The sequence below is a fragment of the Netta rufina genome, assembly GCF_964035555.1.
Source record: "Netta rufina genome assembly, chromosome: 1".
NCBI lineage: Eukaryota > Metazoa > Chordata > Aves > Anseriformes > Anatidae > Netta > Netta rufina.
The window spans coordinates 54423072-54442979 of record NC_140123.1 but is presented as its reverse complement, the minus strand read 5'-3'; the positions used below and the strand labels follow the sequence as shown (position 1 = coordinate 54442979).

Here is a 19908-nt window from a genome sequence, read left to right as displayed (position 1 = left end):
ATGCTACTATCCCTAACTTCATTTTCCCCAACCTTTCTCTAAACCAGGTATTTCTGTTGTTCATTTTCTTATGGTGAACTTTTTCCATACTTAACACACTAGTCCAAATCACAAGAAAATAAATAAATATACATATATATATATATGTATGAACTAGTAGTCAAACTTTTTTTTTTTTTTTAAACAATCATGAATTGCTAATTTGTTACCCTCAAGTTCAGCTTAGTAAGACTTCATAAAATCATCACAGAATGGTCTGGGTTGGAAGGGGCCTTAAAGCCCACCCAGCTCCAGCCCCCTGCCATGGGCAGGGACACCTCCCCCCAGCTCAGGTTGCCCACAGCCCCATCCAGCCTGGCCGTGAGCACCTCCAGGGATGGGGCACCCACAGCTTCTCTGGGCAGCCTGCGCCAGGGCCTCACCACCCTCACAGTGAAGAACTTCTTTCAGGTATCTAACCTAAATGTACCTTCTTTTAGTTTAAAACCATTTCTCCTTGTTGTATCACTACCTTTCTGTGTAAAAAGTCACCCTCTGTCTTTTTTATAAGCCCCCATTAAGTCTGCGGTGACATCTCCCCAGAGCCTTCTCTTCTCCAGGCTGAACATCCCCAGCTCTCTCTCTCAGCCTGTCTCCCCAGGAGAGGTGCTCCAGCCCTCTGACCACCTTCGTGGCCCTCCCCTGGCCCCGCTCTGACAGCCCCACGCCCTCCTTGTGCTGTGCCCCCAGGCCTGGACGCAGCCCTCCAGGTGTGGCCTCCCCAGGGCAGAGCAGAGCAGAGCAGAGCAGAGGGGCACAATCCCCTCCCTCCCTGCTGGCCACCCCTCTGGGGGTGCAGCCCAGGACGCAGTCGGCCTGCTGGGCTGCAGGCACACACTGCTGCTGGTGGCGAGCTGTTTGGCCACCAGCACCCCCACGTCCTTCCCTGCAGGGCTGCTCCCGGTGAGGTCTTCTCCCAGGCTGTGCCCAGGTCTGGGATTGCCCTGGCCCAGGTGTGCAGCACCTTGCACTTGGCCTTGTTGAACCTCACTAGGTTCACGTGGGCCCACTTCTCAAGCTTGCCCAGGTCCCTTTGGATGGCATCCCTTCTTTCTGTTGTATCAAGGACACCACTCAGCTTGCTGTTAACTGCACACTTGTTAGGGTACACTCCATCCCACTGTCCAGGTCACCCACAAAGATGTTAAAGACATTTTCACTCAGGCCTTGAACTGTCAAGCCTTGCATCCTGGTTTCAGCGTACAATACAGACATCTACTTCAATTAAAGCCCCATCACCAGCAATACAGAACAGCAAGATATAGATACAGCTGAGCTGTAGGACAAACATCACAGCTTCAGAGCTGCTCCTTCTCCAAAAGCCCTGTTGAGACCCTTGGTTTGCCAACATTACTGCAGCAGCAGCATGCAAGGCTAGTCAGTTTACTGCATGAACTTCCATGCAAGTTGCAGTTACATCTTTGCAATGCAATCACATAAGCAGCAACAACAACACAGCATTATATTTATTTATTTATTTATGTTTTTGCAATAAAAAGATGCTGCTGGCCTTCTTTTTGAAGAGATTCTTCTCACACCGACATTTTGGCTCCAAAAGATAGGTTTCAAGCTATCTATAGATGCAAAAAAGCACATTAGGAAGATCCACAATTGGGTTTTCAGTTCTCCATGTGTCCAGAAGGAGGCTTGAGATCAGAAAAAAAAATATGTAAAGGTGTATGTGGTTAAAGGGTTTATCACCTGCAGCATTTGAGTTTGAATGGAGCCCCCTCAAAAGGGACACTGAGCAGAAAAGCATTTTCACGTGTGCTTCTAATCAGCTTGTATCTTGAGATAAGAAAAATCAATTTTTGTTCAGTATTTTTGGAAACCATAGGTCACAGTAAAGACAGAACTAACTGATCCCATCGAGTCACCGTGCTCAGTGAGTCAGCGCCCTGCTAAGCACTTCTAGTATGGGAACTGTGCCCTCCTCCTGAGGCAGCTCAGGAATACCTTCTCACTCGTGAAACAGCTATTCCCAAAGCTACCCAAATTAAGGTTAGTATGAGTCAAAGTAACCGAAATTTTCCTTTCAGCAAATTAAATAATAAACAGGAATGGCCACTGTTAGGCTGCGTGATAAAAAAGCTCACCTCAAAGCACACAAAGGAACACAGAAGCATGCTGCCAGGCTGAGGAATCCCAATAACCCACTGAGAGAAACAAAGGCCATGACCCAGCTCCTCAGAGGAGGGGTGCAAGACCCACCATGATGAGGGACTGGAAGGGCTGTCTGCTTGGGCCCATCAGCCTCAGGAGGCTGTTACTGCCTTTGGGAATATGAAATTTGATGGGATCCAAGAGAAGCATGTTTGAAATTGTACAAGATGTACTCTGGGATGCATAAGGGAGGAACTAAAGGCAGGGAAAGGAAGAACAAAGAGGGTTTCAGAAAGAATGAACACATGAAAGCAGAAAGGTGAGTGGGTAAGAGGAGCTAGTAGTACATAAGTTGCTTGTCTGGGCTTTCCCTGCACCCAATAAGCCAGTCTTCTTACTAAACTCCGATCCTAAATGTTTTCCTGTGTGTGCATGTGTGCTTATGGAAGCTGAAGTGCCAACAACTGGAGTTAAACCACTTCAGTGAATGAGGATCCATGTGTCAGAGCACAGGGACTAGCAACCCAAAGCTGGACTAGCCAGTGAAGACTGGGGAGACTGTGGATCCAGGTCCAGCTCCCAGATAGATTGTGTCCAAAGCCAGCTACCAGAAGGTATCTGTGATGTGTTTGTGTTTTTTTCTTATTTTAAACATACATATATTTGTGCGTATATACACACGCATTTTTGAAATTATTGTAATTGCACAGACTCTTCCCAGCAACGGGCATTCATCCTGACCAGCCAGGGAAGGGAATCGGATAAGGCCACTGGTACTGTCTGTGTTTGAAGAGTGTTGTGTTGTCTGTACTGACCTCTGCAGCTCACCCTGCATGTATCATGCATATATTATATACATAAATCCATGCACATGCCTACGAGGAATATATACTCGCTCAGCCTTGCTACTGTTTGGACCTGGAAACACGGAGCTGGAGCAGCCTTGTCTCCACAGAGCTGCTGGAGTTGGCAACCCCATTCTTATCTGGTAAGAAGTTTCCCACACAGCCTTTGAGGAAAAGCCTTGTTAAATGCCCTTTGCAACTCAAGTAGACTACAGTCACCAGATTCTCCTTTCCAGAACGTTTTTGGCTCTTTTCAGGAATTCTGTATGATTATTCGGGTATGATTCCCTATTTCAAAAGCCACTTGGACCTTCCACTCTGCCATAACCAGAAACTACCCACTAATTCTATTCCCTACAATAGTTTCTCCTAGTTTTCCCATTCCAGATGTTAGCCCTACTTCTTAGCAGTAAGCTTCTTTTTTAAAGCTACTTTCAAGTCTCCCAACTACCAAGTTTTAAGCAGAAAAGTCACATCCACATTTAGTAGTTTGGGCTTTTTAATTCTTGAGCTTCTTTAAATACCTCCTGGTTGTGGTAAGTTGGTACGCAGTACCTTTAAACACCCTCTGGTTCATGTATTAAAGGAAATAACCACGTCGTTCCATAATTGCTTCTACCAACACTTCCATTTCAAGGGAGATCCAGAACTTCTTCAAAGCTCAAAGATCTCTAAGATGAATGCACATGCAGCAGTAGCTTCTTTTTTGATACAGCTCTATTCCCAGAGTACAGAAAGAGCGATCATCTATTAGAGGGATCATCTATTAGCCCTGCACATCCCCTAACAAGCTTCCTGTTCCTTCCCTGTTCCCAGAGCATTTCAAAAGGTTTAATTTATGTCCTCTGCTAATTGTTCCTCAAGCATCTGTCTCTGTTGCATTGCATTTTTACCATATGCTGCCAGGATTTATGATCCTTTCAACTTTGCTCTTGTAGAAAAATTTGACTTTAAGAACATGGTGAACAGCTTTGTGTAACCACCTCTCTTGTCCTGCTGCTTAGCCGTGCCCACACCAGTTTCTTTTTAGACTTAATATCTTTGATAGGTGTATGCATTTGCTTCAAGACTCCCACATGGCATCTTCAAGTAATTCCCATGCCACTTGCAAAGATTTTACTTTTATAAATTCTCTCCAATAAGCCTTTCAATTTTTAAGTACTTTAAGTAGTTTCTTTAAAAAAAGCAGATGATTTTCAGAGGGGGGAAAAAGTGTTTGCTCCCGTAAGAAGTTTAACTACATTTTACAGAACTATTTGACAGCAATACTTTGAACTAGATGTTGCACACGGTGGTCAGAACTACGTAAAACTGCATTTGCATCTTCAGGTATGCTGACTAACTGCTCCATGAAATACTCATTAGCTGTGCCTAGCGATTTAGTCTCCACATCAATCATCGCTGCAGCCACTGCCACTACATGAAGTCACCAGGCTGACCAGGGAGCATCCAACTAAGAAGCCAGAAAACAGTGAAAGCACTCCAAAGAGAAAGAAGGGGAGGACAATGACCAAACAATAAAGGCAGCTTCTATGCATTTATACACCGTGTCGCTCCTGGGACTCTGGGTCCTGGAATTAGACAGTTATCATTTTTCATGAATTGTTGTTTCTCCTAATTTATAACTCATGACTGCAGAGCAAAGAAGTCAGATAACGTGAATTCAAGAAGCAGAACGCAAACAAATCTCTGGTAAAAGATAGCAAAAAAGTGTAAGCTAACTGCTTAAAATTGGTTCTCAGATTTTTGAGAGAAAGTTGGATTTGACTGAGATTGATCAAGCCACTCCCCAGCCAGAACATCTGCTGAAAATTCACTTGGTAGAGCTACGTGCATTCCTGTGTTTTGATGCAAGCACAGATGTTCTGTTTGCATCTTTTGGCCTATTGCCTCTATCATGAAATCCCATTTCTCTCTGTGTGGCTCAGGATTACGTCCTACCCTCCACGCAGCTAAATTCTCCTCTTCTCTTCATACCTTTCCAGTCCCATCAAGCCATCACCTTTTTCCCCCCAGGGTCCAGAAGCATCAGCAGCCTTCCTTCTTTTCTGACAGGGGGACAGATCCAGGACCTACCTGCCTTCCTTCCCCTCCTTCCTGCCCCAGGATGGAGCTGGTGGCTCACCCTGCCAAGCAGAGTTTCGGTAACTGCTGACCGATAGCTGAAAGTAAAGCACAGTTTTTCTGCCAACTCTGTCAACACTAATCTTAAATACCTTCTCCTCCAAGACGTCATAAAAGCAAAAGAATGAGGCATACACTACAGAGACAACTTGTGAGCGTTTAATATTTTCTCCTAGGAGAAACTGAATACAGATCTAAGGGAAACAGCTATAAAAGCTCTCTGAGAAGCTGCTTAAGGGGGCAGAGAGAAACATAGTAAAGGAACACAGAAATGCATTTTGTCTGTCCCTTGAGTACGTTTCAGGTAGCGGGGAAGAGAGTAGTTATTCTTCCTTATCAGCTTTTGTGTACTGCTAGGAACAGAGGGAACAATAAAACAGAGAATTTAGGACAGATTAAAGTAGTAAATTCAGTTAGCCCTCACACGTCCCAGACCAAAGAGCTAAAAATGCAAGAGCCCCACTGGACTTCAGCACACAGGACACAACAGGTAGCTGTGGAAGAGAAAGTTTTTACTGCCATATGTACTTCCCCATGCATATATAAGAGTTAAAATCCTCTCGTAACACAGCGCCAAATTCAGCTCCCGAAATGATGCACAACTTGTACATTTGTTTAAAATATAACACCTATAACGATGCGCTTGCTACAAACACTTCCTAATTCACTTATTTTTAACGTTTTCTTTGGAACTACCTCATAATGGACTGCAATGCAAGTAACAGAGCATGAAACAAGACCGATAAACATCTAGCGTTCCTGCCGCTCTGCTAATCAAAGCAGCAGTTCTGTGTGGCCGCACTTAAGCTTCCCAGTCAATCTGTTTGGCAGATGCAGCCCATCAGTTTTACTATTGCTCCACGCCAATGCCCAGCAGCCGTTTAGATGGCTGCTAGTGACCCGTATCTCAATAGGATGCTTTATCACGTTGTCAGTTATCTGACAATTTAATCAAAAGGAGGAGAAATACACTAATACAAAACAATCTGCAGATGTCAGAGGCAGCGCTGCACATCCCAAGGCAGCGTACAGCTACACGCTCATTGACCTGCCAGCCTTGGGCAGCAGGTGTAGGTGACTGCAGAGCAAAGCAAAGACTTTGCTGAAGAACGTCCTGTGCTACAGAGGACCTGAGCTTTTTAGGAAAAGCTATTTTCAGTTACTCCCCTTATTTAGACACCTAAGTTTTCTGTTTGGAAGAAGCCATTTCAACAGGCACTTTCAGATTTCAAGTTTGTCAAAAAAAGATACAGCCAGAAACGTTGAGCCTTACACGAACCAACCTTCCCTCTACTGAAAATTTAATCTAATGACTGAACACTGGAGTAGGAAAAAAAGGCAGAACAGTTGTGTTCTGTCATTGTAAACCCTAGGAAGTTATTTCATGTTAGCACATGACAATTAAGATTTCATACTGTCATTTAACAGTGAACAGTTTGATAAATAAATTTACCACTGGAGATAGAAGTTGGAGCTATAGAGAACAGTGTCTGAATATGTAAACTTACAGAAGTGTTAGCTTTCTGGATAAAAATAATTTAAATAGAAAAGCTTGACCCAACATACCCTGACACTATATAAATATTTTTAAAAGTGTATAAGTGTCAGTTTCTAAGTGTCAGCGTGCAGAGAAGTGAGAAGCAGGCTGTTTCTTGATGCACAGAGCAGTGGTAGGACAGGAAGAAATGAATCACAGAACCATTTAGGTAGGAAAAGACCCACAAGATCATCAAGTCCGATCATCACCTAACGCTACCAACTGCGCCACTAAACCGTGTCCCTGAGCTTCGCATCCACACACCTGAAACTGAAGTCAGAAAACGGGAAATCTCAACTAGGAGAAAAGGTAAGTTCTGCTCCCCCGAAGAGGGGGAGCTTCTTGAAGCTTTTTGAAGCTTCTTGGGAGCTAATCGTCCGATTCCCATCACTAAATTTGGAGGTCAAGTTAAAGGATGAAAATATTATATGACAACTATGCTACGTGGGAATCACAGTGTAGGAGCTGAGGATGCCTAATTTAACTTCTGGGTCTCTTACAAAAACTCTTCAGAAACCTACGAGGAGGGGAAAAAAAAAGACCTATGTAGGACTGGACCTCAAACCAGCTAATATTTAGAGTTTCTCATCATGTCTACATCTCTCTCTTCCAGGAAGAATAGGACAGGAGAGCTTTAAGCTCTAAACCAAGTTTTATTTGAATGAACTTTCAAATTGTATAATTGCGATCCTTCTTTCACCTTGCAAGGCTGTAGCTTTTTCTGCTCCCTGCCCTCCTCTGCTGCCTTCCAGGCTCTCACTTCAGGCTCACAGCTGATTCCTACGCTCCTTCTTACTTCACCTCTTAGTGTGAGGAGTTCCTCAACCACACACAATCAGTTGCTGTTCCACCCACCCCCAAATTCTCAGCCTTAGCCTGTGTGCAAAGACATGGAAGTGAAGTCAAGAATTGCAAATAGCTGCTTTTGAGTGTGAAAATACACCAAGTGAGATATAAACTTATTTGCTACATAAACAAAAGCCAGTTCAAGAAAAAAAAAGTTATATGCTACTTGATTAAAGAGAAAAGTACTTTTTCCTGCGTTACTAAGTCTAAAATTTCATTTTACCTACGTTGAAACTTGCCCAAGTCCTACAAATCAAAGTTTAAAGAGTCAGAAAGCTCTTTCCATTAATAATATTAGACCTTGACTGAGAATTTGGGAAAAAAATAATTTTCGCAAAACTTGGCCAGAGGCAGCACATAATCCCAGGATTAAGATAAGCATAACATTAAAAATTAAGCTCTTTGTATATCCTATCTTTTAACGCATGCATTCTAAATTTACAATTTATTGATTACTGTCAATATAAAAACATCCATCATCCTGGAAATATATTGTATGCATCTTCATGTACTTCTTTTTCTGACAGTTCTTGAGATGTTCTTCAAAATGATGCAATTTGAACTAAGTAGCATAAGCCATGTCTTTACCACAAGCTACTTTTGCAACTACCTGCAACAAAGAAGCCAGGGGCTTTTTCCTCCATAACAAAGGAATATTACTGCAACTTCAGTAAAAGCGAGCATTTTGTGTTCCTGAATACTCACTCCAGTGTTGGTCCAGTTTGAATAACGCAAGACATTTATACAGTCAACACGTGATATTTTGAGATTACCAATCCTCCCATTTAAGGTGGGTTTTATGACACATTAGACCTGGAGAAAGTACCCAACAAACTTCCCTAATGATTGAACTGCTAACTCCTGAAGGCTCTTGTGTCAGTCTAGATTGCTCTGCACTAGCTTGGCTTTTGAGTGATCAGCTGATGGAGGAACAGCTCTGTCCTACTAATTTCTTGAATTATTTAGAACTTAAGATATTTTGTTACTGCTATCCTTCCTTAAATTTGTAATTATTTCCAACACAAGTATATTATATATAATATATACCACATATCCAGATAGAATTGTTCTTAGTTATCCATTTTTCATGTTAGAGGTTTCCAGAGAGAAAATTTCCTTGATATTTTGGGTGAAGTTTTTTTGTGAAGTATGCCTCCTTTTTACACTCAGTTTCGAGTTTACTTGTTTGCTGGAAGTAACTGGTCTCCGGAAAGTCAGCACCCCCAATTACTTGGGCATCCTGAAGAGTACCAGACAGCACCTGCAGCCACATGGCCAGTCTTCACAGAAGTGTCAAGATATTTCAGACCTGGGTAGCATAGCGTCAAGTTGATTATGAATAATTGTTTGTTTCAACAATCCTTCATTATTTTGACTCTGGAACATGATGTTGCATCTGGTCATTGTTTTTTTCCATCGCAGCGTATTCATAATATGACATTCAGAATTTCCCATTACTAAATAAGCACGCTTGGCATCTCCTCAGTTTGTGGAAACTCAAAGCTGTACTTCAGCCTGCATTAACACACTTTGACAACTGATATATCAAAGTATTAACACAACACTTCTGACATGTCTGAAGCCCACTTCACAGCAACCTACTTCTAGCAGATCACTACTTCGTGAAGAGGAGAAGGGGTTCCAGACATTCTGATTAAGTCAATAATTACAACCCAATTCCCTCCTCCCTTTTTAATGAGTAAGCTGTGGGCCATAACCCAGATCTTCAGAGTAATGTACTACTTGAGCTTACTCCTGTATCTCCTACCAGTTAATTTGCAGCGCTTGATTTTTAAAAACGTTAGATTTCCAGATGCTGCAGAAATCCTAGAAGCAGCTGTACTCCTACTGCATTTTAAAAGCTTATTGGCATCTCTAAAGTGAGGTGCTTCATCATTTGTCCAAGCATGAGATGGGCAAAAAAGCCCTTAATATGTTTGGTTTGTTTTAAAGGCAGATTTTATTCTAAGAAGTGGAATGAAGATTGTTTACTTACTAACACCTTTGTTACTTACATTTCCCAGATAAAAACCCATTTATCTAACAAACACAATCACTTGTTTGCACAAATAGAGAATAATCCCTTGCTTTCCATTCTAATCTTGCACATTCTATTGAAATGTGTGTGACCCTATGTTTTGCAAAAGTTCAAACAACTCTCAGCATAGATGCAGATATTGAAAGAGCATGAGAGCTACTTCACAGAACACTATTATAACTACTGATTAGAAAAAATGTTAAAACCCAGATACAAAATGTTCCCCAAAACTATACACAGAGCAACTTCAAGCTCTCTCTTGAGTTTGTGGCATTAAAGTATTACTCCATATTAAGTTCTACCACATGAAGGTTGCTTACTGTTGGCTCCCTCCAAGCTTTCTCTCTCAGCCCAAGCAGGACAAAGGAGACCAGTAATTGAGGATTTACAGGTATCTCAGCACTCATTTACTGAAAGCCATCATAAACCAAAAAGAAAACAAAAAAAAAATTACTAGTTTGTCCCTTCACCCTTCAAACAAATTGCTCTTGGAGACCACCAGTAAGCAAAGAACAAGCAGTTTCTAACTGCTGTTAGAATAACTCATCTAAAAGCAGTTTAGAGCTGTTGAGATTCCCCCAGCTTAACGCCTGCGCAAGAATGTCTGAGCAAGAGATGCTGAATGCTGCCATCCCTGCCTTGATACACGGTCATCCCACACATGAAAGAATCTGCTTTGATGCAGTGTGTCATGGTCCTTACATGGTTTCATTCTTGAACAAGAGCTAAATATTGACAAAAAATTAGAAATTCTGCTTTACAGCAGAACAACCACAGTCCTCAGAGCTTGAGGATAGAAGACTGTATCATTGCAAGAACCCATTCTATGTTTTTTTCAGTCAATACATACTGAAATCTCAAGCACTGATCATGAGAAGAAACCACAGGAGTTTCAAGAGTTGTAGATGTTGCCATTCTAAAATATGCTTGGAAAGTAGATCCATGCCACCTTGAACAACACCCCAAGATAGTTTTGCCACTAGTTTCTTCCCCCCCTCCATATCAGTAATCATGCCAATGCTGAATCACTTTATCATACCAACAGGCCAAATTAGACCTTTAGGTCACAAAACGTGCCTCCTACACTGTGTCTGAAAACCTGTTTAGCAATTACAGAACCATGACAGAACTTCCAGTTGCCTTCTAAGGTAACTCAGGACATTAAGACAATCAATTTAGTTTAGTACTTAATGAAGAAAATCCATTTTTGGGGTGAGCTCTCTTTCCAGAGAGCAGGCAGCAGTTTGAGTGCCATACCAGATGCACAGAAGAACATCGGGTTCCCTTGCTTTCAGCAGGTCTCATGCTGCACAGAGATCAAACCCTTTATGTTAGGAACTCAGTTCGCTGCCATTGCTGCACCATGCTCCAAAAGAAAATGTTTTACTGACTTAGAGGGGAAATTATAAAAGCTGCCTGCACGCTTGAGAGGAGAAGACATTCGGTTCAAATGGCTCTCCACCCTTTTCAATGAGCTGCTTTGTGATTAACAGCACTGAGTTGGCAGAGATGCCCCTTGCCCCCACAGGGATCTCAGTCCACAGATTTAACTTCTGGCACTACTCAGAAACTTCTCCCATTCCACCTCAGACCAACATGTACACCTAAAACTATGTAAGAATTGGGTTTTAATCAATATCCTATTCAAGAGGATTGGAAATTAAATTAGGCAGCTAGATAATACAAATTAAAAAGCATCTTATTAACACGGGAGTTGAAACAGCTGCTGCCTTGTAACACCGGGCAGCCCTAGGGGACGGTACTGACACTTCCACTTCTCTCCCCCAGACTCTCTTTGACTGGCTCCTGCACAAAGAAGAGGGTAGCTCCTTCGTTTCAAAAAGCATATTAGCCTATTTTTCAGAATAAGATATTCAGGAGACAACAAAAACCCACCCAATTTGTTAGATTAAAAAAAAAAAAAAAAAAAAGGCAACAAGGTCTGCATAAAAGGAGCAGAAAAATTCACTTGGGTAAACCACAGTGAAGTCTCTTCCAGACACTAGAAGAAGTACTGCTCAAGTGATCGTTTTCATAACACATTCTGAAAATTTCAAGGCAAGGAGGTGCAAGTTCCACAGGTATCTGTAAGTTACAGCGATGGGTGAATGACAACAATCAATTCCTAACCAAATTAGTGCTGACAATTGTTTCATCAACACTAGCAATGAGCAGAAAATGTGAGTTCTAGTCATTTTTGTAGCCCCCACGCAAGGCAGCCTGCTGAGGCTTATTGCTACAGCTCCAACAGCCTCAAGACAAGGCTTTGGGTCAAAAGTTTTCCAGAGCCACAACAACCACAACGCTGGAAAGCTCCATCCCCATCAATCATTTGGCTGCCACTCCTGAGGTTGGGTTGGAAGGCAGACATCTCAGAGGATATGAGCACAGTGCAGAAAGCTGGGGAGGGTTGCCAGTTATTCAAACAATAAAAAGTCACAAGCACAATTAACAGTAATGCAAGGAAAGTGGGCTCAACCACAACATGCTTTTAAGCACAAGAAGGAATTAGAAACAAAACCAGACTCGCAAAGAGAATATGAAAGGTCTTTATGCTGAAGAATAAGAGCTAGAAGGGGCAAACTGAAGTAAATACGCAGTAAAGGATAATATTCTTGGAATATATTCTACATTCAGGTCAAACAAATAACAAGATGAACATTTTGAACATTTCTGTTATGTGAGATGGAGAAGTTCAGTGTCTTATTAGCATCAGATCCCCTTAAAAAAAACAAACAAACAAACAAACAGGTGAAAGGCTGTCATTCCAACAGAAAGAAGAAAATTGTGAAATACAACAGTTAGCAAGTACCTAAATTACACATCTAGAAAGAAACTGAGCTTGGAGGAAATATAAAAAATCCCCACCCAAGAGTGCTAATCAAGGAGTTGGAACCAGTCACAGAACCAAGGCTGCCACGGGAAGCTTAGGAAGGTCGTGTGAAGGATCAGGGGGCTGAAAAAGGCAAACCGCCTCTTTTAAAAGGGTGCAGGAAACCAACGCTCAGCTTAACTGCAGTGGCCATGATTTCTAAAACAAAGGGCTTAAAACACATAGAAGAAAAGACCACCAGACAGCATTGTAGTCTCAGTCAAGCTGGATCAAGTCAAATTTCCTTCTAAAAATATAGTAATTTACTTCGAAGAAGAAGAAGGAAATTACTTTAAAAAAAATAGCATTACTAGACAACACTTCCAATTACTTCCAACCATTGCCTAGCATAATAATAATAATAATAGTGTGGCAGGGGCACAACTGAGATCTGCTTTCCAGGGAGTTCTACCAAACAAAAGATTATTACAATGGGATTTAATTCTATTCAATGTTTGCATCAACAACATGGGTGCTGAATACAGAAGACATTTATTAAATATGTCAATGATATAAAGCTAGGAAGGACAAAATTAAAATTCAAATCAATTTTGCAAATTAGAAACTGGCAGAAGAGGAACAAAATCAAGTGGGGATGAGCACAAAGCTCTATACTTAAACAGAAAGAATGAGTCATATAAAAAAGACAATGGGAAATACAAGTAGTAGTCTCTGAGAAAATAAATAGCATCTACATCCCAAGCTGGACAGCCAATGTCATGCAATTGCAAAATGAGCAAGTGGCACTGAAATGTACAACCAACAGCACAACTTCCAGAATAAATGAAGTAATCTTTTCTGCTTGAATTTGTACTACGTATATGGATGAAATATTCTACCACCACTGAAGCATCACATTTCAAGAAAATAACTGACATAAACCCAAAAAAAAGAAGAAAAACAATCAAAATGACCTAGAAGAAATATAGAATGAGCTGGATTTGGTTATTTTTTTTCAATAAGGGAATGTTGAAAGAGGACTTCCTGAGAACTGAAGTACCTAGTAGGCAAATAAAAAGCAAGGGATCAATTTGTTTTCCATGTCCCTCACAAAAATAAAAAAAAAGAAAAAAGAAAAAAAAAGAAATCACAATGAGCACTGGAGGGAAGACGACCACTTTCCAACTGTAAGTATATTGAAACCCTAGAAGGGATTACCAAGGGTTCTTCTGGAGTGACCAACAATGGAGGCAATTAAAACAAAACAAAATTCACCATGATCACAAGAAGTTTCTCTCTCCTTGTTGTTCCTTAAACCTGGCTCTAACATTCGTTTCAGAAGATACCAAGATGCGAGAGAGAATTTGCAGGTTTTTTCAGTTTAAACACTTGAAGCTTTTTGTTCTCTTCTCCTGCTTACCTTCAGCATAGTCTTAATTTTCAATTAGCACTCTTCTTACGTGTTTGTGATGATCACAGTTACCATGGCTGCAAAGAAAGGAGTCCATCTTATGCTCTCTTATTGCTAGAGCTTTAAAAAAACCTCAATAGGACTGCATCAGATGAGAAGGGAACCTGCTAATTTCTATTTAACTCTCCCAATTCTGTGACTCATGGGTTTACTGCTGATTTGTACTTCCATAGACTAAGAGAGCATACAGCAAGTTAAACAGACATGAAGAACTGGGAAGTACAATAGAAGCCAATTAATGAAAATCAATACTTTAGAAGACTACACTGCACTGATAATAAAGCTCATGTGGTTTACAGAATTAGACTAATTTCACTGTTTCATATAAAAAAAATTAGACAACAGTTTCAATGAAGCGTTCTCTCAAGTGTGCAGTTTAAAAGATTACCTTCCTAATTTAATCAAACTAGTAATAATAACAATGGATAACTATTAATGATATTACAGACACCAGCGAGGGAGAAAGTGTGCCTTGATAAGAACTTCTGAAGGTCCCCTTTCAATCCCTCATACGTAAGGCAGAGGCCACGCAAGCCATGTGCCACACACCAGGTATTACCTGGTACCTTGAGAGGCAGACATCAGCTAGGACCACGTGTTTGCAACGTGAGATGTGCAATACTTCCCATCGAGTTCTCAACATCTAGCCCAAAACTGCCCCTCCGGTCTTACTTTGTAGCCACCAAAAGGAAGACCTGCCCCTCCAGAGGAAAATTCATCAGGTGTCAGCCACGTCTTAGCCCCCGCAAAGGGCTGGCTGTGGTACTCTGCTCCTCCCCACTGTCTACAGAGGCAGCCTAATGGCACTTGCTCAGACCTGAGACCAGCTCTTCCATGGCATCCCAATTTAGACATTAACATCATTTCTCCTTCCTTTTTGTCCTCTGTAAATGTTGGTTGAAGCTCTATAGCCTCTGAAGGAAAGCCAAGTTCTCAAGGTAGAACTAAACACAACAACTTGACAGTGAGGTCAGAGCAAATACCTAAAGAGATAGAAAGCCATTCCTTGCAAAAAAGATGGTGCACCAATCCGTTACTTTCTCCTATAAAAGCCATTTTTGGAAGGCACAGAAAATAACCCAAATTGCATGCACAGGGTACAGCAATAAGTCTCCTGTGAAATGTAAAGGGGTGTGGGGAGGCATGCTACTGATGTAAGCACTTCCATGTGAACCTAACAGCATCCTCAAGAGAGAAGTCACAATGGTCTAATTACATTATTTGCAACACTGAGCTGAAAACTACATTAATATGAGCTTAATTTAAGACCATATTAACTGCATACTCTTCTCCATATCCTCACTGTCCAGAAAGCAACTGTTGTAAGAGGGAAAGCTGCACATTAATGTTGGAAACTAACAGCGCTATTCTGTAAACATTTAGGTAGTATTTCAACAGAACATCTCACATCCTGCAAATTAAAACAGGTGTAAATGACTGAAGAAATTAAAAGTTTTGTAGTGCCCTTTTTTTTTTCTTCAGTAACACCATTGAAAAGAATAGCTTTGATTCCTAACATTACAAAGAGTTTGATAAAGATTTTTGAACTTCACAACAGCATCCAATACACAGAGAAACAACTTTTCACACTGAAGTACCTAGGCTGGACCCAGGACACATCACATCATAAGTCCCATAGAGGTATAGGTCCCGTGACCTCAAAATTAGAGTTGGTGCTTGGGCCTGAGGAGTTCAAGTTGCTGGGCCATGGTGGCAGCTTCTACCCAGAGTTCCTTCTTGGGATACAAGATTTCAAAACTCAAACACCAGAAAATGAAAAAAGCCAAGCTCAGGTCTCTGTAATACCTCAATGGGATCTTCCAGATGTAAGACATCTGTAAGCACACTGCTCACGAAGGACAAAAAGTCCAGAGTGAAGTAGGGCTTCATGTACTTCCTCAAACCCTTAGGACCATTCCCTCCCTTATTTTTTCCATGGACTCTTCTACAAACCTGTGTTAAAAGTTAGGACTTTATCTAACGTACAACAAAATAGCAAATAAAGTGTAAGATTAAACAAGGCTCTCACTTATTTGATCTTCACTTATGCTACACAATCACCAGCACTCTAAGAAGCAAGATTTCAAATGCAGAGATTTACACCCTGAATTGCTTATCCTTTCTTTGTGGTTAAGGGCCAGTTACATATATTGAGATCTGAAAGAACAGATTATATTAATACCTTGCTATGAAGAAAGAAATAGAATCATCCTCACCGCATATTCAAATATATTACACAAGAGCTCAAACCCCTGGGTACCAAATTCACCATTTGGTTTGTCCCGTTGCCCTCCTCCCAGGCACAGAGAAAATCCAGTGTCGTACCTAACCAATTTAGCCTAATTTCCTGGCTCCACTGCTGGAAGGCTGAAGAGAAAAGCTAAGCTAATCAGGGAAGTCTAATGCCTAAAATACATTCAGAAGCTCTAAAGGATGACTAAAAAAAAATCAGTATGCTCTACTTTAGGCTCATATGCTAGTTTCTTGCTTATTTTAGGCACACGGTCACCTCATGCTCAATTTTCAGTTCATACGTTAAAAAAGACCTAGACGTATGCCTCTAATAGTACAGTCCTCCAGCAAAGTATTTTAGGCTTGATTCCAACTTCAGCAAAGACATTCATAGCCGAGCCACTCCATACTTCAGGGTTATCTGATAGTTCATTTTAAAACTCCTTGAAATAAATGAAGTCGGGCTACACGACTATAAAGAGAAAGCAATGATAAAAAGAAAAAGATGTCTGCCCAGAGCAGCATATAATACAACAAGGAGCAAGCATTGGAATGATATGACCAATAAGTATTCGAAGCACTTCCTCCACTTATGTGAAGATGAATACAGAAAGCCCAAGTAAGATGCCATACTAACCAAAGCATTCCCTAACTAAACCAAAAAATATTAAGAAAACACTTTGGCTGTAACTGTTGAAGTGTCACTACTTGTCTTTTTCTCCAATCAAAATAATTACTAACAAATGACTGAATAATCACCATGACCTGCTCTGTAAATCAACTCAGAAGTTTTTGATTAATATAATCATGTTTTCTACCAAAAAGTATAAAAATTACTACTTCACTTTTACTGCCCATTTGCGATCTTTGCCTTTGAATTTAACACTTGGTTATTCACTTACTACTACTCTACATGACAAAGGAAAGGAAAAGAAGATGCCAGGGACAGGTAAGGTATTCTCAGACATTTCTGTATTACTCTCCCTCCTCCCCTCCCTGGTTTCCACTACAATTTTATTGAATATTCCTTGACACTGTACTGTTGCCACCAAGCTGTTTTGCCCTTGAAGACATTCACAGTATTTCTCTTCCACTAGCACGTGAAACTACTGATTCTATTTATCCCCAGCTGAACATCTTTCATAAAACTGTACGAGATGCCTTCACAGCACGCTGCAAGTGCAGCCCAAGTCCCCAGCACCCAACATTACATCATCGTGGCTGGAACCACGCCAAATGTGCCGAGCTGTGTGGTACGGGAGGACCCGTTACCGCCTCTGATGCTCACATCAAGTCATCTGCGAGCTGTTCAGCAACAGCAAACAGCTTTCTTGGTGATGAACAGGACCAGGGAAAATGAGTCTGTGGGCATCATGGGCTGTGTGTGTTTTTACAAGACCCAAAACAATGCGCGAGCGGTCCTGATAAAAATGTACAGGCTGCAGACTCATAAAATTGAGATGGGTAGTAAAATGAAAGAACATTGTGTTATCTGGAAAGCTATATAACTTGAAAAAGAGGAAAGGCTTTTTTTTTCCCCCTCAAGTACTTTACATAAATTGAAGCTGCAATCATTATAGTGTTAAAGTTTACGAGAGAATTGATCTGCTACCTTGTTACTGCCCATGTTCAGGGGCTGTCATACAAATAAAGACAGGACCTAACTCTAGCCTGGAAACGCGATTTAATGGTAAATGAGTCGGAACAAAGCCCGAAACTTAGCGAATCGCCTACAGCTATCCTGTGTGCGGAGAGACTGCCCTTGGACAACTTTCCCGTTTCAAAACAGAAAAGATTTTTTTCCAAGACCCGACAAAAGCCCAACGCGAGCTAACACGAAGAGGAGCAGCGCTCGCAGGAGCCTGCAGCCCGTGCCACCGGGGGTGTTTATCCACACGGGGATTTTTTCTCCACAAAAACCTCGAGCTCCCCAGGCAGCAGGCGACGGGCACGCAACCACCCCACCTGAAACGGGGAGAAAAAAGAGGGTTTGAGGGCTGCCGGACACCGATGACAAGGCTGCGGGGGCACTCTGTATAGGTACACGGGAGTGTTTCAGTGCCGATTGTGGTTTTATCTTAAAAAATAAAGTTTCGAAAGGCACGTAGCTGAGAGAAACTCGCGCAGGAGCGGGCAGGGCTCGGTCCCTGGCACAAGCTGGGGAACAAAACGCACACACACACACACACCCTCCTCACACACACACACGAGCGGGACCCTGGCTTATTGATTAATTAATTTATTATTTATTAGCCGCTCCGCTCTCCCCGACGGCCGCTTCCCGCCGAAACGCCGTGAGGGGACAGCGAGAGAGGGGGGGGGTCCGTGAGGGGAGGGACCCCTCCCTCCCCCCCCCCACCCGCTAACGGCCGTGCGCGCGCCGCTGAAGGGCCCCGCGGCTGACCTGAGGGTGCGGTTGCCGGCGCAGCCGCGGCGCTCCATGGCGGCGGGCACGCAGCTGGTGAGCTCGGTCCAGTCGGCGTGCAGCCCGCAGCTCCAGCCGGTGGAGAAGCGGGAGAAGAGCCAGGTGTCCTTGTCGCCGCCCGGGCGGTGGCAGGCGCACTTCTTCTGGCCGGCGCGGCAGTAGCAGGGCTGCTCCAGGCGGATGTTGCGCACCAGGTGCCGCCCGAAGGTGGTGCCGCCCGTCTTCTGGATGTGCAGGAAGACGATCACGTCGCGGCCCCGCATGTCGAAGCGCACCCGGCGGCACAGCTCCCCCCGCGCGAACGGGAACTTGGGCACCAGCCGCGGCAGCGCCGCCGCCGCCGCCGCCTCCTCCGCCTCCTCCTCGTCCGCCGCGTCCCCTCCGCGCCGGGCGGCGGAGGCCGGCGGGCGGCGGGGGCAGGCGGCGCCGGGGCAGGCGGGCGACACGTACTGGTAGACGATGAGCAGGAAGAGCAGCGCCAGCAGCGGCGGCAGCAGCCACCTGTTGAAGCGCTCGTCCATGGCGGCGCGCGGGGCACGGCGCGGCGCAGCGCAGCGCAGCGCGGGCTCAGGCGCTGCCGGCCGCTGCCAGGGCGGGCGTCCCGCCCGGCTCCCCTCGCGCGGGCGGCATGCTGCTCGCCGCCCCGGGCTCGGCTCAGCCCGGCGCGGCCATGCCCGGCTCCGCTCCGCTCCGCGCTCCCCGGCCGCCGGCGGCAGCGAGCGCCCGGCTCTCGCCGCCCGCAGCCCCGCGCTGCCGAGCGGCGCCGGCAACTCTCCAGCCCAAACGCGCCGCTCTGCCCCCCGCGGGGCGGGGCGCCGCGCAGCCGCCCACCAATCCGGGCGCGCGGCCGGCCCGCCAGCCAATGGGCGGGCGCGGCACGCCGGCTCCGCCGCCAATGGGAGCCGAGGGGGAGGAAAGGAGGGGGGGGAGAGGGAGCCGCTCCTCGCTCCCCTCCAGGTACCGGGCGGAGACCAATAGCGCGAGGGGGGGCGGCGGAGCCAGCCAATGAGAAGGCGGAGGCGGGGCGGAAGGCAGCCAATGAGGGGGGAGAGGGGGCTCCGCCAGGTGAGCGGAGCGCCCGGGCCGTGAGGCGAGGCTCGGGCCGGACCCCCCAACGGCTCCTAACGGCTCCTAACGGCCCCCAACGGCCCCGCGGGCTGATTGCCCATCTAAACTATTTAATCGCAGAATGTCGCAATTTACTCCATTTATTCATTAGGTACCTGGCAGCGCTACCGCAACTTTCTACAGTGTCTTTCAACCAGCTCTGGAAGACCTCTAACAGAGCGGTGCGTCCCCGTGGCACTATTTAAAACTGTACCAACCGTTAAACCTCCGCATCTTACCATGAAGGTTTTTGCACGGAAAGCAGGAGTATTTAGACTCTTGAAAGGGATCATCAGCTCCTATTAAAAACTGTGCGAAATACTGCAGAG

At 44.0% G+C, this 19908-nt stretch overlaps 1 protein-coding gene across 1 annotated transcript in view; it reads right to left on the bottom strand.

Annotated features, from left to right (window-relative positions):
* The window catches only part of HS6ST3 (heparan sulfate 6-O-sulfotransferase 3), a gene marked incomplete at both ends in the record, with an annotated part of 291383 nt that extends 272390 nt beyond the window's left edge, over positions 1–18993 (bottom strand). The window contains one exon of the mRNA XM_084294339.1: positions 18452–18993. Coding sequence (XP_084150465.1) covers positions 18452–18993 — 542 coding nt within the window. The remainder of the gene's footprint in view (positions 1–18451) is intronic.
* Between the last annotated feature and the right edge of the window lie 915 nt (positions 18994–19908).